The sequence below is a fragment of the Oreochromis niloticus genome, linkage group LG13 (genome assembly GCF_001858045.2).
Source record: "Oreochromis niloticus isolate F11D_XX linkage group LG13, O_niloticus_UMD_NMBU, whole genome shotgun sequence".
Classification (NCBI taxonomy): Eukaryota; Metazoa; Chordata; class Actinopteri; order Cichliformes; family Cichlidae; genus Oreochromis; species Oreochromis niloticus.
In genome coordinates, this window is record NC_031978.2 from 9,452,800 (window position 1) to 9,465,213 (window position 12,414).

A 12,414-nucleotide genomic window follows, 5' to 3' on the forward strand; every position below is an offset into this window, starting at 1 on the left:
GCTTTGAGACTGATTGTGTGTGTTTGGTGTGTCTATCAGAATTCATGCTGGCATGCTCATGTTTATATTCATGTTCCACTGGTCCTGTCATCCTGTCTGTCTAGGGCACACATTGAAACATACGCACACAAACAGACTCAGGCTGTCAGGCACCAGAGTCACAGGAGAGCTTCAAGTAGACACTTGACAGTTAAACTGGGCTAAATCTTTTCTCAGTATGACATAAAAAAAACTAATTAACCTAACTTTGTTATTCAAAACATTTTAATTACTGGTGAGATGGTCTTTTATTGCATCCAGCAAAGACTCATGCCATCCATGGATATGCTTTTGAATTTACTTTATTTGTGCTGTCAAAGGTTTTGAGCAGCTGTCACATAGAGCCCATCAGTGAATTTCCTAGTCTGCCTATCTTCACTCAAGACAGACAGTAAACAAATAACAAATCAACGGTGACTCAACCATTCATTGTGATTCATCATCTAAAGAATGGAAATTACAGTTTGTGCACAAAAGAGATAGAAAAGTGGTGACATAAATGTAAGAGAAACAAAGTTCTTTCTTTTTTGCAAACACCAGCATGAGAGTCACAGTTGGTAAAATTGTTCTCTCTGATGTTTGTCAAAAGCACCAAATCCCATAACAAAACTTAAACAAAGCATCAGCATTAGTTTAATTAGCACTCAGAAATAAAAAAAAAAAACTAAATCTGATGCATGAACGCACAATACAAAGACTTCTAAACGTTCTCAATCTGCGTATTTGTTCTTGTTGATAACATTTGTTGCCACAAAATTCTCTTGTGAACATAAGTAGAATTCCATTTCTGTGGATTTATCTTCTTTCTGTGTTTTTTCCTCGAATACCTATGTTTCCCTCGAGTGTGGACCCACTCCCATAAATAACACACCCACATGGACCGGGTGATGAACAGCAAGATGTGGGCTTAGTAATTAGAGGGCAGTGAAGTATGGAGTGGTTGTACATCAATCTCTTTTACCTTGTTTCACTTTTTTCCGATCATTCCCTGTCTTAACAGTCCCTCTCTGTCCACTTGATTTCCTTTCCATTGATTTTTTTGTCTTCATCTAGTTGTCCCTTTGTTTGCGTCTGTGCTCTTCAGCCAGTATTGTTCATTGCATTTAAACAAAACTGTGTTCAAAACTAAACCAGGGCTCACATGTTCATGCAATCAATGTGTTTGTTGTTAGTTAACCACTTATCAGCCACCATATCCACTGGAAACCCACTTAAGATAGATTAAGATCAATTTCTTTTCATGGAAACTGGCATACTCAAAGGAAAAAGCTTGTGACACAATAATTGCAATGCATATTTGACACCTTTTGGTTTTTAGTTTAATGTCTGAAAACACCCTTTTTTGGCAGGTGGCTAATTTTAACCTAAAGTGTATGAATCCCAGGAGACTTGGTGGATTTGAAAAGTGTGTGATAAGCTTGGGTAACTAATCACTTGCTTACCATCAGGGAAGAATAGCGAGTTCCAGAGTTTTAAGAAATAAAAATTGATTTGTGGTGTGAGATGGGCTGAGGAACAGCTGTTTCCTGAGTCATCTATGCATAGAATATGGTCTATTCACCCACGCTGCACACAATCAACCTGCTAATAGGCCAACTTAATAAATCTTAGTAAAGGACAACTAATGCAGCACATCTGTGACATCTCACGTCAGTATACACGTCAGCCACATTCCTTCCTCTACGCAGAAGGATAAATAAAAAATGCATTTCAGTGAAAGTGAAAAATTCACACTTGGATACAAGAATTTTGCTAAACTAATCTGCTGAGTGAAACATCACCCTCTGATCTTTATCTCTGCTGTGCACCCAGACACTACAGAGACAGACAATTAATGTTTACGGGTCAATTTCAATCATATAAAAACATTCAAGCATTGGAGCCAGCCTGCTAACGCATCAGCTTGATGTCGCCTCTCGGCCTCGACTTTTCACACTAACTACAAATAAACTAAAATCAGGCAGGAAAATAAATTCTCACACTATTCCACAGATTTTTCACACCTATGCACATATGTGTTTATTCATCGCTCAAATTATGCACAATGGGAAATCATCGTCATTGGGACCTTTGCACTCATAGTTTGTTTTCTTACTGGACAAGACATATGGCCTGATCCTTTAAGAATTGCTCACATTTTGAAACACAACACTGCAATTATAATGATAATAAGGATGAAATAAGAGCAAAAACTGTAACAGGCCCCTTAAATGACAGCCTGGAAAAGAAATGAAAATAATGCTGCTCTCTAATGTGGATGATTTGGCCCTGCATTGTAAAGACACAGTGTTAAATACATGCATAATCTCCGGCTATCTTCCAGCTTGTCTGGGGAATATTCTCCATGAGCCACACAATGCCAAAAAAGACACACACAGAGGGAAACAGGTCATTGTACACACACGAATCACAGTGACATTTGAAGGGAGGTTAAAAACTGGCTGAATGCAGGTTTTCTGATTTGAGATGAATGTCATGGATTTGGAAGAATTAGGTTGGGACTGTGTGTCAGTTTAAGTGCCAAATTGGTTACAAGATCTGGTGACCTTAAGGTCAAGACTTGGCAGACTTTAAATGTCTTTACAAAGCTGCAATCTCAGAAGAAAAGCTGTGCAAAATTTGCACCCTTCCCCATCGTTTTTTTGCCAACATTCTCTCTGGAGGGCTTCAAAGGATGAGATCCTGATTGACTATAAAACTTGAGTTTGGGAGTCAGGACAAGGATGACAACAAGATGTTGTCTCAGTGTTTTTTGTTTAAGATGAAGGAATATTTGAGGCTCATTTAAAGTATTTGTAATCTCAAATTCAATCTAATATGCTTGAGAGGAGATAAGACAAAGTAGGGAAGGATAATAGAGAGAGGGATAGAAAGAATATAGGAAGCAGAAAAAGACAGACAGAGAGCGGGAAAGGAAAGGATAGAGATGAGATTAGACGAAGCCAGCTTATCTCTCTGTGTGTTAAATCCACAGTATCAGTTACAGCCGCTCTGGACTTGGTCAAACCAGCAGTGTGTGTCTGAAGAGATGAGCTGCCAAGTAACAGCACGTCTTCATCTGGGGTCCTTGTTTGTGTGTGTGTGCGGCAAGTTTGGAAAAAATGTGTGTGAAGTTCACGTCATTTGTTCACAACAACACAAGATGTCCAAAATTAGATGTGTGAGATTATTGTGTTTCATTTCATTTTGTTAAGATAATAATTGCCCTTTCTTATTTTTATTCTCGTCTTTCTCTCTTGACACCTTTTAAAAGCCTGAAGGAGAGTTGTTGGAGCCACATTGAATCATTTTCCTTATGTGCTGCAAGTTTCAGGGCATTGTTATTTTTCACTGTTAGTACTCCTGCCTAATCTCTGACTGTAAGTGAGGAGAGCACACAAAAATAGAAATTGTGGTGAGTGTGGTAAAAGTGTGGTAAATTGGTATAAAGTGAAATATAAAAAAATGTGCCACTGTTTCAGAAATATAAATATTTCAGTGCACCTCTGTTCTTGCTATGAGCTACACCGAATAAGCCTTGAGCCTTATTCGATTTATAACTTCTTGAGCAGATCTATAGGAAACAATCCACAAAGATCTGACACAAGAGCCGAGAGATAATCTGTTCCATCACTTGATCCACCTAGTGTTTGCAAACAACTCATCACAAGAGGTGTCGTGTAAGGGTGGCCGTCAGAAAAGTCATTCTTAAGTACCCACGACTGGACAAATTTTAAGTTTCTGATTCAAATTGTTGTCAATATGTATGGAAAAAGTCAGGAGAGAGGTTCAATAGTGAGTGTCTACAGCGATTTGTAAAGCATGGCGGAAACAGTGGTGGATTGGGGCAGAATTCCAGCCAGTGGTGTTGGAGATCTTGTGAAAATTGATGGAATTTTGAATATGGAAAAGAAAAGTCAGCTTGTGATCCACTGTGCAATATCATCTGGAAATGGTATGATTTTCAACATCTTTATTTTTATTTTTTTAATTTATACATATCATTATATAAGATACTGTAACTTGTATAAAATTACATATCCTTTGGATAAGAGTCGTGCGGGTAATCCAAAGGATTTTGTGCTAACTCAGTAAGTTTGAAATATGTTGCGAATGAGTCTTGGTGCAAAACCCAGTGAATGAAGCTGGTGATAGTGAACGCAGGTGTGAGTTTTCAATTGATTACAGCTAAACAAACATTTATACTTCGCAATAATAATATAGCAGAACAATTATTGTAAGCATTTTTCATACTATACATGAAAAAGCATTTGTTTCTATTTTCATTTATAATTTTCACAGCGTGAAAATTATTTGTTCCATCAGTTATTTTGGCTTTATTGTGTTTTCCCTCTCCTTCTCCTCCGCTTTCATTTCCACTCTCAGTTGTTTCACAGCTGGATGCAAACTGCCAGTTTGATCTACAAGCAACCAATCAGCTCGTAATCTTAGACACTTTGAACTCACACAGTGCAATCAGCTGCAGGTTTAAAGGCTCAGAAAAAAACAATCAGTCTCCAGTCTGACATGATTTTGAACCTGATTTTGTTTGTCATATGTGCTTGTGTGGGCTTGTTTTTCTGTGTTACAGTTAACCTGTTCTAGTCTGCCAGCATTACAATTGTGGATTGTACAATAAAGTAAATAGTATGTTGAAACTGTACTCTATATGTGTGCAAGATGAACCAAGGGTGTGACAATAAAAGTCTGTCCTTTGGTGGAAGTTGCTCTCATTACCTTTAAACAGTTCTCTCTTTAAAACACACACACACACACACACACACACACACACACACACACACACACACACACAGCACTCTGTCAGGCTAGACAAGCTAATCCCAGATAAGAGAGCAAAGACAACCCTTTTCATTAATGGCATCAGCTCACCAACAAAGGCTGGCTGACAGGCTGGCTAACTAAAGCACAAACAAACACACGCACGCCCACACAGGATAAAGTTATTTGAAGACACTAAAGTGACTGAGAAAGATCCAGGCAAACAATGCCCTGACAGAAACCCAGTTTTAAATGCAGTAGCAAATACGATTTTTTGTCTTTAAATCCAACTTCGTATTTTGATGTGCACAGTAATTATCTGTGACATTTTTATAGCAACAAATCAACGGTCCCATTTTAACTGTGTTAACAATGATTTACTTCTTTCTGATAGTAATTCAGCTTATATATACACAGTTGCTGAAATCCTAAACATTTCTGATGAGTTCAGGCATTCTAAGCTGTGGAAAAAGAATACAGGTTGGTTTATCTTGAATAATTGAAAATGTTTGCGTGCTGCATCCAGATGCACTGATTCAACTTTCTGATTTTTCCTTACGTAGATTATTGAGCATGCAACGAACTCGTGCCAAGGAGGCAAATCGTAAAATGCTGAACCATCCCTTCATGTACTGAATAACACTGGCGTACTGAACAGTAAGTGCAGCTATACAGCATAGATGTTCAATAATTTTTCCATCACTGTTACATATGCGCATTTAAAAAACTCAGTTGATGAAAATTATCAGTACAAAGCAGCTGATGGAGATTCTCTGGAGCTGAAAATAAAGCCAGCTCTAAGTCTTCAATGCACAACTTCAGCCTGGCTTCAAAAGGGAGTCAATCCCCATAGACTCTGATGTTAAAATGTCCCAGCATTACAGCATCGATGTTTTTACAAGCCTGCTGCATAAAACTAATTAACTAATAATAATAATAATAGTAATCATAATAATGATGATGATAATAATAATGATAATTGTGTTGGGTCATGTACGGTTTGATTGATGTCCTGACACAGGGAGCTGATGCTGAGTGGTCTCTGCTAGCGTCACCTCAGCTAATTTGAGAAATTTTTAAAATACCTTTCGCGCCATTTTTAAATCGCTTATCTGATCTTCATAAAGTCCTTGCAAGAAGTTTGAGCTTCAGTTTTGTTGAGTGAAATTCTAACATCCCAAGTCCATTAATTAGGACTAGCTAGCTAAGTAGTTTATGGAGACAACTTGCTAACCAAGCTAACTAGCGTTTAGCTGATAAATTAGTACTCCACTCTTTTGTCCTAATATGGCTTCAAAACTAACATGGTGGCATATAATCATCTTACAATACAGTAATTAGCACCATATGCCATTTTACTATAAAATCTGCACCTCTTCTACGACCATTGTTAATTTCATCTGTCCCTGGAGTCAAGCAGTAGATGTGACAATGTCCAAATACTTTGGAGTGAACTAAATGTGCAATATGCTATACTGTCCGTTGAGCAAGACACTTAATAAAGAAAACAAAGCAAAGAAAGAACGAAACAAGACAAACAGACGCTGCTTAAGGATGTTTAAAGTTTAAAGAGCTGCAAACGCTTGCCATTTGTTTGTGAATCCCTTTCCATATAAAATCCACAACAGAAGTGACTGACAAGAAATGACAGTCAGTCATACATAAAGAACAGATTACAGCTATACCTTTCTACTTGCTATTTCTCCTTTCTGCTTCCATTGATGAGCTGCAGTAATGCCCCTCTGCCTCCAGAGGGCAAATTCCCACAAGTAACCAGTGAACTGTGAAAATTCTGCAGTGAATCTGAAAAAATGCTGCCGTTCTCCCTTGTCCCTTTTCCCTCTGTCACTCTCTTTTGAACTGGGTACCTCTACTTTATTTATTGCACGTGTTCTTTTGATGTCTGATTTCCATTTTCATAGCTAACACATCCTTTGTCTTTATACATTTTCTTCACTCCTTGGATTATCTTTAAATTAATGCATATATTTTCTTTTCCACACTGTGCACGTTTCTCAAAGGCATTTTCACACTTCAGCCGCGTCACCTTCTGTTTGCATAATAATGTCTGATGCTTTCGCTCTTCACAGGACACAACCACCTGTGCTTATATCAGATCCTGGCAGTGATGTAACATTAGTTTTAAATATTCTTCCCCCAAGATTAAGATTATACACTTTATCTGGCTTCACCAGAAAAACAAAACACTTTTGCATTCTTCAGTTCTGTGAAAAATTATTTACAAAAGCAGCGCAAACACACACACACACACATGAAACAGGAACCTAACAAAAACTACACATTGCACAAACACCCATTCCCATCAGCATCTTTCATTACATGGCGTTTAGTGTCTTGATGCTGACAGGAATTAATGTTGTGTTTCAGCTGGTTATGTACCAGACGCTAGAAGCTTAAATTCACTGTATGAAATGTGGGTAGGGCCAGACGCTATTTTTTATACTTACTTGGTCAAGGCCTGCACATAAATCAGCTGCAGGCAACGATGATTCTTAACACCAATGATTTTCATGGCAGATTTAATCAACTGGCCAGTTTGCGATTTCAGATGAACTCATCCCACAGCAGATGATACTCTCTAAAACTGCCTGGCAGAAAACTATCATCAGTTTCTGTTCGACACTACAGAGCCTCTTTCTCGACTCCTCTCTATCCCCAAAACACACACATACACACATCCTTGTTCTTCTGCCTTTGTGGGGGCAGAAACACACACAGTCACTCTCACGATTACTCTCGACCTTATCACCCATCTGGTTAGTGTTTGTCCAAACCACACAGGCCAATCCACTATCCAGTAACCAAAACACACACACACACACAAACACATGATGCCATGAAACCACGAAATTACTCTAATTTATTTTTAGACAGAGAGGGACATTTTGATTGAAGTTCCTGATATTTTAGGTTGCACTGATTGTTAGGATGCAGGGAACAGAGGACGTCTGAGAGCTCAACAGACTGTAAAACTGCAGCTGTTCATACTAAAAAGAATTTACACCACACTCTCTTCCACACACACACACAGACACACAGACACACACATCTGCTTCATAAAACCTTCTCAGCTGACTCCAGTTAAAATCAGAGTTGGACACAGGACTTCTGAATCTCGCCATTGGTCTTACCTGCGCTGACAGTGATGGCTTCTATGAACTGGTCTCTCCAGCTGTTGGTTCCCACCAGCAGAGCCAGGTTGGTCTTCTTTATCAGCTTGTCCACTGTGTTCTGCCAAAGGAGAGACAGATTATCAGTCATTTGCATCGAGCATAGGAAAACTCTTGGATTTCTTCACAGCATGAAACAAGAAACTGGCACTCAACTTTCACAGGAAATGCAATTTTTATGAATTTCCAGTGACATAATAAAGGTGAAAACACAAACATACTCTGTATCATGTTTCATACAACTCATCACTGAAGCTATAAGACGCACACTGCAGTGAAATATTAAAATTCAAGACTCTCTTACAGCTGCATCATTCCTGTGCATCGCTTTATACATTTTCCCCAGCCTTATACATGTGATATTTCTGCAAGAATTCAAAATATAGTTTTCACTGCCATTTATTAAATAAACATTCAGATCCACAGTGGACTTGTTTGTTTTTCTTTCTATATACGTCTCTGTTTACTTCCATTTTCCTTCCTATCCCTTTCCGTTGTTTCCTTCCATGTGCATTATTTTACAGTGTTTACATTTTTTTTACAGTCTTCTTCACTAGGAAGAAGCTAAAACAGACTGAGGTAACACAAACACTCCAGCATGCACACACATACACTAATTAGTGCAGCACTGGGGAATGCATTCTCCTTTTCTGAGGGAAGCTGTGATGCTACTTGTGTTGGAGCTTAGGTGTGTAAATAGGGCTTCTTAGCTGTGGACACAAACATGCACAGACACATAGCCAGCTTTACTCTGCCTATTGTATGTGGAGTGTTCGCTTAACTGAATTCGCCTAGGTTTTATGTATAATGTGTCTTCTATGATTGCCATTCTATCATTGCATAATGCTGTTATTTTTATCACCTTTGCTTTCTATCTCGTTTCTTCGCTCCCTCAGTTACTTTGGACTCAGACTGAAACATGCATATGCATGGGTTTCCTGTGTGTATCCATGTGAATTTCCCCTTTATTCTGGGAGGGCCCCATGGGACTGAGGAGCGTTATGTATTTTTCTTCTGAAAGACACATGAAAAGACTTGTTGACTCTGTGTTTATCTTAGAATGGGGTCAAAATAATCAAGATTGGTTTCACCATACAAATCTAACAGAGACAATGTTTGCTTTAAATGAGTGAAAACTAAATTATGTCAAGATCAAAAGAAAGTAAGTACTAGTGAAAATGATACTTGAGATAAAAGCTGCAATTTGTAAAGTCCGTATTTTGTGGCTTATGTAATTTAATTGTAACTAAACTAAAAATAAATTGTTGTTTCTTTGGATGACAGTAATTACATAACTAGATAAATGACTTGAGAATGAATAAGTTAATATTTTGGGATGACAGTTTTTCATACAATACTTTTCTCAGTCAGTAAGCTGAACTGGAGTTTAGTTTTAATCCTCCAGCAAGTGGTGCTATATAATCCAGTGATGACTGAGCTAAAAGTCAAAAGTGAAATTAAAAGATAACACAGTCTGACAGGCATAAAATTATACTTTTGTATCAACATAATTCCCAATGAGCTTTTAGCCAAAAACCGGTATACAGGTCTGGAGTGAGTGCCTATACCCATCTGTAGAACAACATGGAGGCTCTGACATAGAAATAAGAAAGCTTGCCTAATACAGTTTAGGGTGTGTTGAAGAGTAAATGTAGTCATATGTAGATTGCAGTTCAATTTCATGAGAAGTGTAGAAATTCTCATGATTTTGAAAGTCTTATGAGAGACTTTTTGCCTTCTAGGCATTTTCATTTCTAGTCACACATTTCAAATTGCTCCAGCCATTTCTCATTTTCCCAGCAACATATTTAAAGAAATAAGCAGTGGCTCAAGACTTTATTATTATTTATTTATTTATTATTATTGCACTATATTAAAAACACAAGGGTAAAAACATTGTAAAACTTTTTTTTCCTTTTAACCTCCTATCCTTGTTCAGTCTCTAATGTCACTCCACATCTGCCAGTGGACAGTACTTCAGATAACTATAGGATCTCTTTACACACACACATACACACACACACACACACACACACTGAACTACTTGACAAACTATAGTATCCTGTCAAGTGGCAAGCTATTAGTGGGTGCTATTAGCTGTCTTTTTAGAGTGATTGTGTAGGTGGAGCAGGAGCAAAGAACATGCATTAGTACACACAGTCCCACACATACACACACAAATGTAACATGGATGGTAATTACATCTGCACTTGTCTTAAGAGTCTGTGTGGGTGAAGGGAAAGGAGGAAATTAAGCAAACATAACAAATATCCAATTATTTCCTATATGTATCAGAAAAATTTGTTTGTGCGTGAATATGTTATATGAGCTTTATTTTAATCCTTTGTTGCCCTTTTGTGAACATATTAGCATATTACTACACTCGCAATAGACAATAATAATAATCATACTAACAATAATAACTTTATTTGTAAATCACAATCAATTACTTCACAGTTTGACTAAAACCACACAATAAAAATAAGCATACATGTTCCAGCATACAGACATGCAGTCAGCAATATGGTCTTATTGCTGTATGTCTTATCCGACATACACCCTTCCGTACACCAATTAGATGAGAACTATGGCCAAAAATAATGGGAGAAAGATTAATAAAAGCTAACCTATAAAAAGTAGTTTTGAGCAGTCATGTAAAACAAACCACTGATTCAGCCGATCTAATAATGTGAGGAAGGCTGTCCCAAAGTTTAAGAGCTACAACCTCAAAAGCATGATTGCATGAAGTTTTCAGCAGCAGCCTAGCTGTTGCATTCTAAACTAGTTGAAGACACACAGAATGAAAGACATGTCCACAGCATGTCTTTCATCCTGTCTTCCTTCTCTCACCCCAACTGGTTGCAGCAGATGGCCCCGCCCCTCCCTGAGCCTGGTTCTGCTGGAGGTTTCTTCCTGTTAAAAGGGAGTTTTTCCTTCCCACTGTCGCTAGAGTGCTTGCTCATAGGGGGACATTTGATTTTTGGGCTTTTTCTCTGTATGTATTATTGTAGGGTCTACCTTACAATATAAAGCGCCTTGGGGCGACTGTTGTTGTGATTTGGCGCTATATAAATAAGATTGAATTGAATTGTAAGACAGGCTAAGGATTACTGAGACATGCATGAGAAAAGTGTTACAATAATATATATGATAGAAATTAAAAGTGTGTATTCAAAGTTCCAAATTGTTGGATGACAGACAACACGTAGGTTTTGAAGCAGACAGAGATCTCTGTCTGCAGACAGAGGTATCTGTCTGCTTTGAAATATCCTATTGTGTCATGAAATCTTATTGTTCAAGGATGTTTGAATCCGAAAGTTATACTTCACAGTAAAACATCCTCTGTTTTCCTGCCATCTAAGCTTGTTTTATTGTCCTCAGATGAGATCTGTCATCTTTATCTCACCACACAAAAGCTTCATTTCAATCCAAAATACCTAAACTGCATAATCTGTGTCCACTGCCATGTGCAAACTTACAAAAACTATGCAAACCAGTCAGCTGATATATGAAAAAGCAAGAGATTTGAGATGTCTTTTTCTCCCGCTTGACTATATAGGCTTCGTTTCGGTATATTTGATGTCAGCAATGCAAAGGATTACACACTAAATGTCACTGTGTAACAGGATAGCTAGCCTTTCTCCCTAGTATAAAGGGCAAATATAGCCCATATGTCTTCTGTAAATCAATGCTAATGTGTCAAAGCACAATGAAAAAAGCAACACACAACTCAATGTATGCCTACAGAGTTTTAAAAATGGTGGCTGCTATAAAATTCTGCTTACTCAACCAATCAATTCACCGCTACAAGCTGTATCCCCCGGAGTTCCTGTGAAGTGAAAAATGCTACCATTTAAACAGAGTCTTTTGGAGCCCCGGCTTTTGTTTCTGTAGTAGAAACACACTTAGTTCCCCTTCGGGTTGAAAAGTTCCTGCATTGGAAATATAGTTAATGTGGGACCGCCTTACCTTGAATTCATATGATTCCTCGATGATCACCTCCAGTTTGACATGATCTCCCAACATCGGACGGCCCATTTCAGCTATGCGGCGTTCCTCTTCATCTTTTCCTGTCAGCGGCTCTTCTTCCACTTCTTCGTCTTTCTGCTGTTCCTCTGGAAAAACAAAGCAGAGGACACAAACAGTGAGAAAAGAAACAGCAGTAAGCCAGTCAGTTGTGGTAATCAGATTGGAATTTATGCAAGAGATTAGCTGAAAAAAAGATAGATAAAGTGAGGGGAAGCTAGTTGAGTAGCACACCAGAAGAAGTAGTTTCAAATAAGAAATAAGCTGATATTGTTTTTTTTTTTAAGTTTTCAAAATCAGTTTTCTCAAAAGTTAGCATGTCAGGTGAAGTTGTCAAGTACAACTTCAAGGTCACATTCTGGCTGATCTTGTTCTAGTGGAGTGATATCTCTTGTACTAT

At 38.0% G+C, this 12,414-nt stretch overlaps 1 protein-coding gene across 3 annotated transcripts in view; it reads right to left on the reverse strand.

Annotated features, from left to right (window-relative positions):
• slc8a1b (solute carrier family 8 member 1b) overlaps nucleotides 1-12,414 on the reverse strand; it is a 134,416-nt gene that overhangs the window by 18,835 nt on the left and 103,167 nt on the right. For all 3 annotated transcript variants that reach the window (XM_013268467.3, XM_019366839.2, XM_019366840.2), the window contains exons 6-7: nucleotides 11,958-12,103; nucleotides 7,950-8,049 (exon numbers count right to left, since the gene is read on the reverse strand). In XM_013268467.3, the coding sequence (XP_013123921.1) occupies nucleotides 7,950-8,049; nucleotides 11,958-12,103 (246 nt within the window). The remainder of the gene's footprint in view (nucleotides 1-7,949; nucleotides 8,050-11,957; nucleotides 12,104-12,414) is intronic.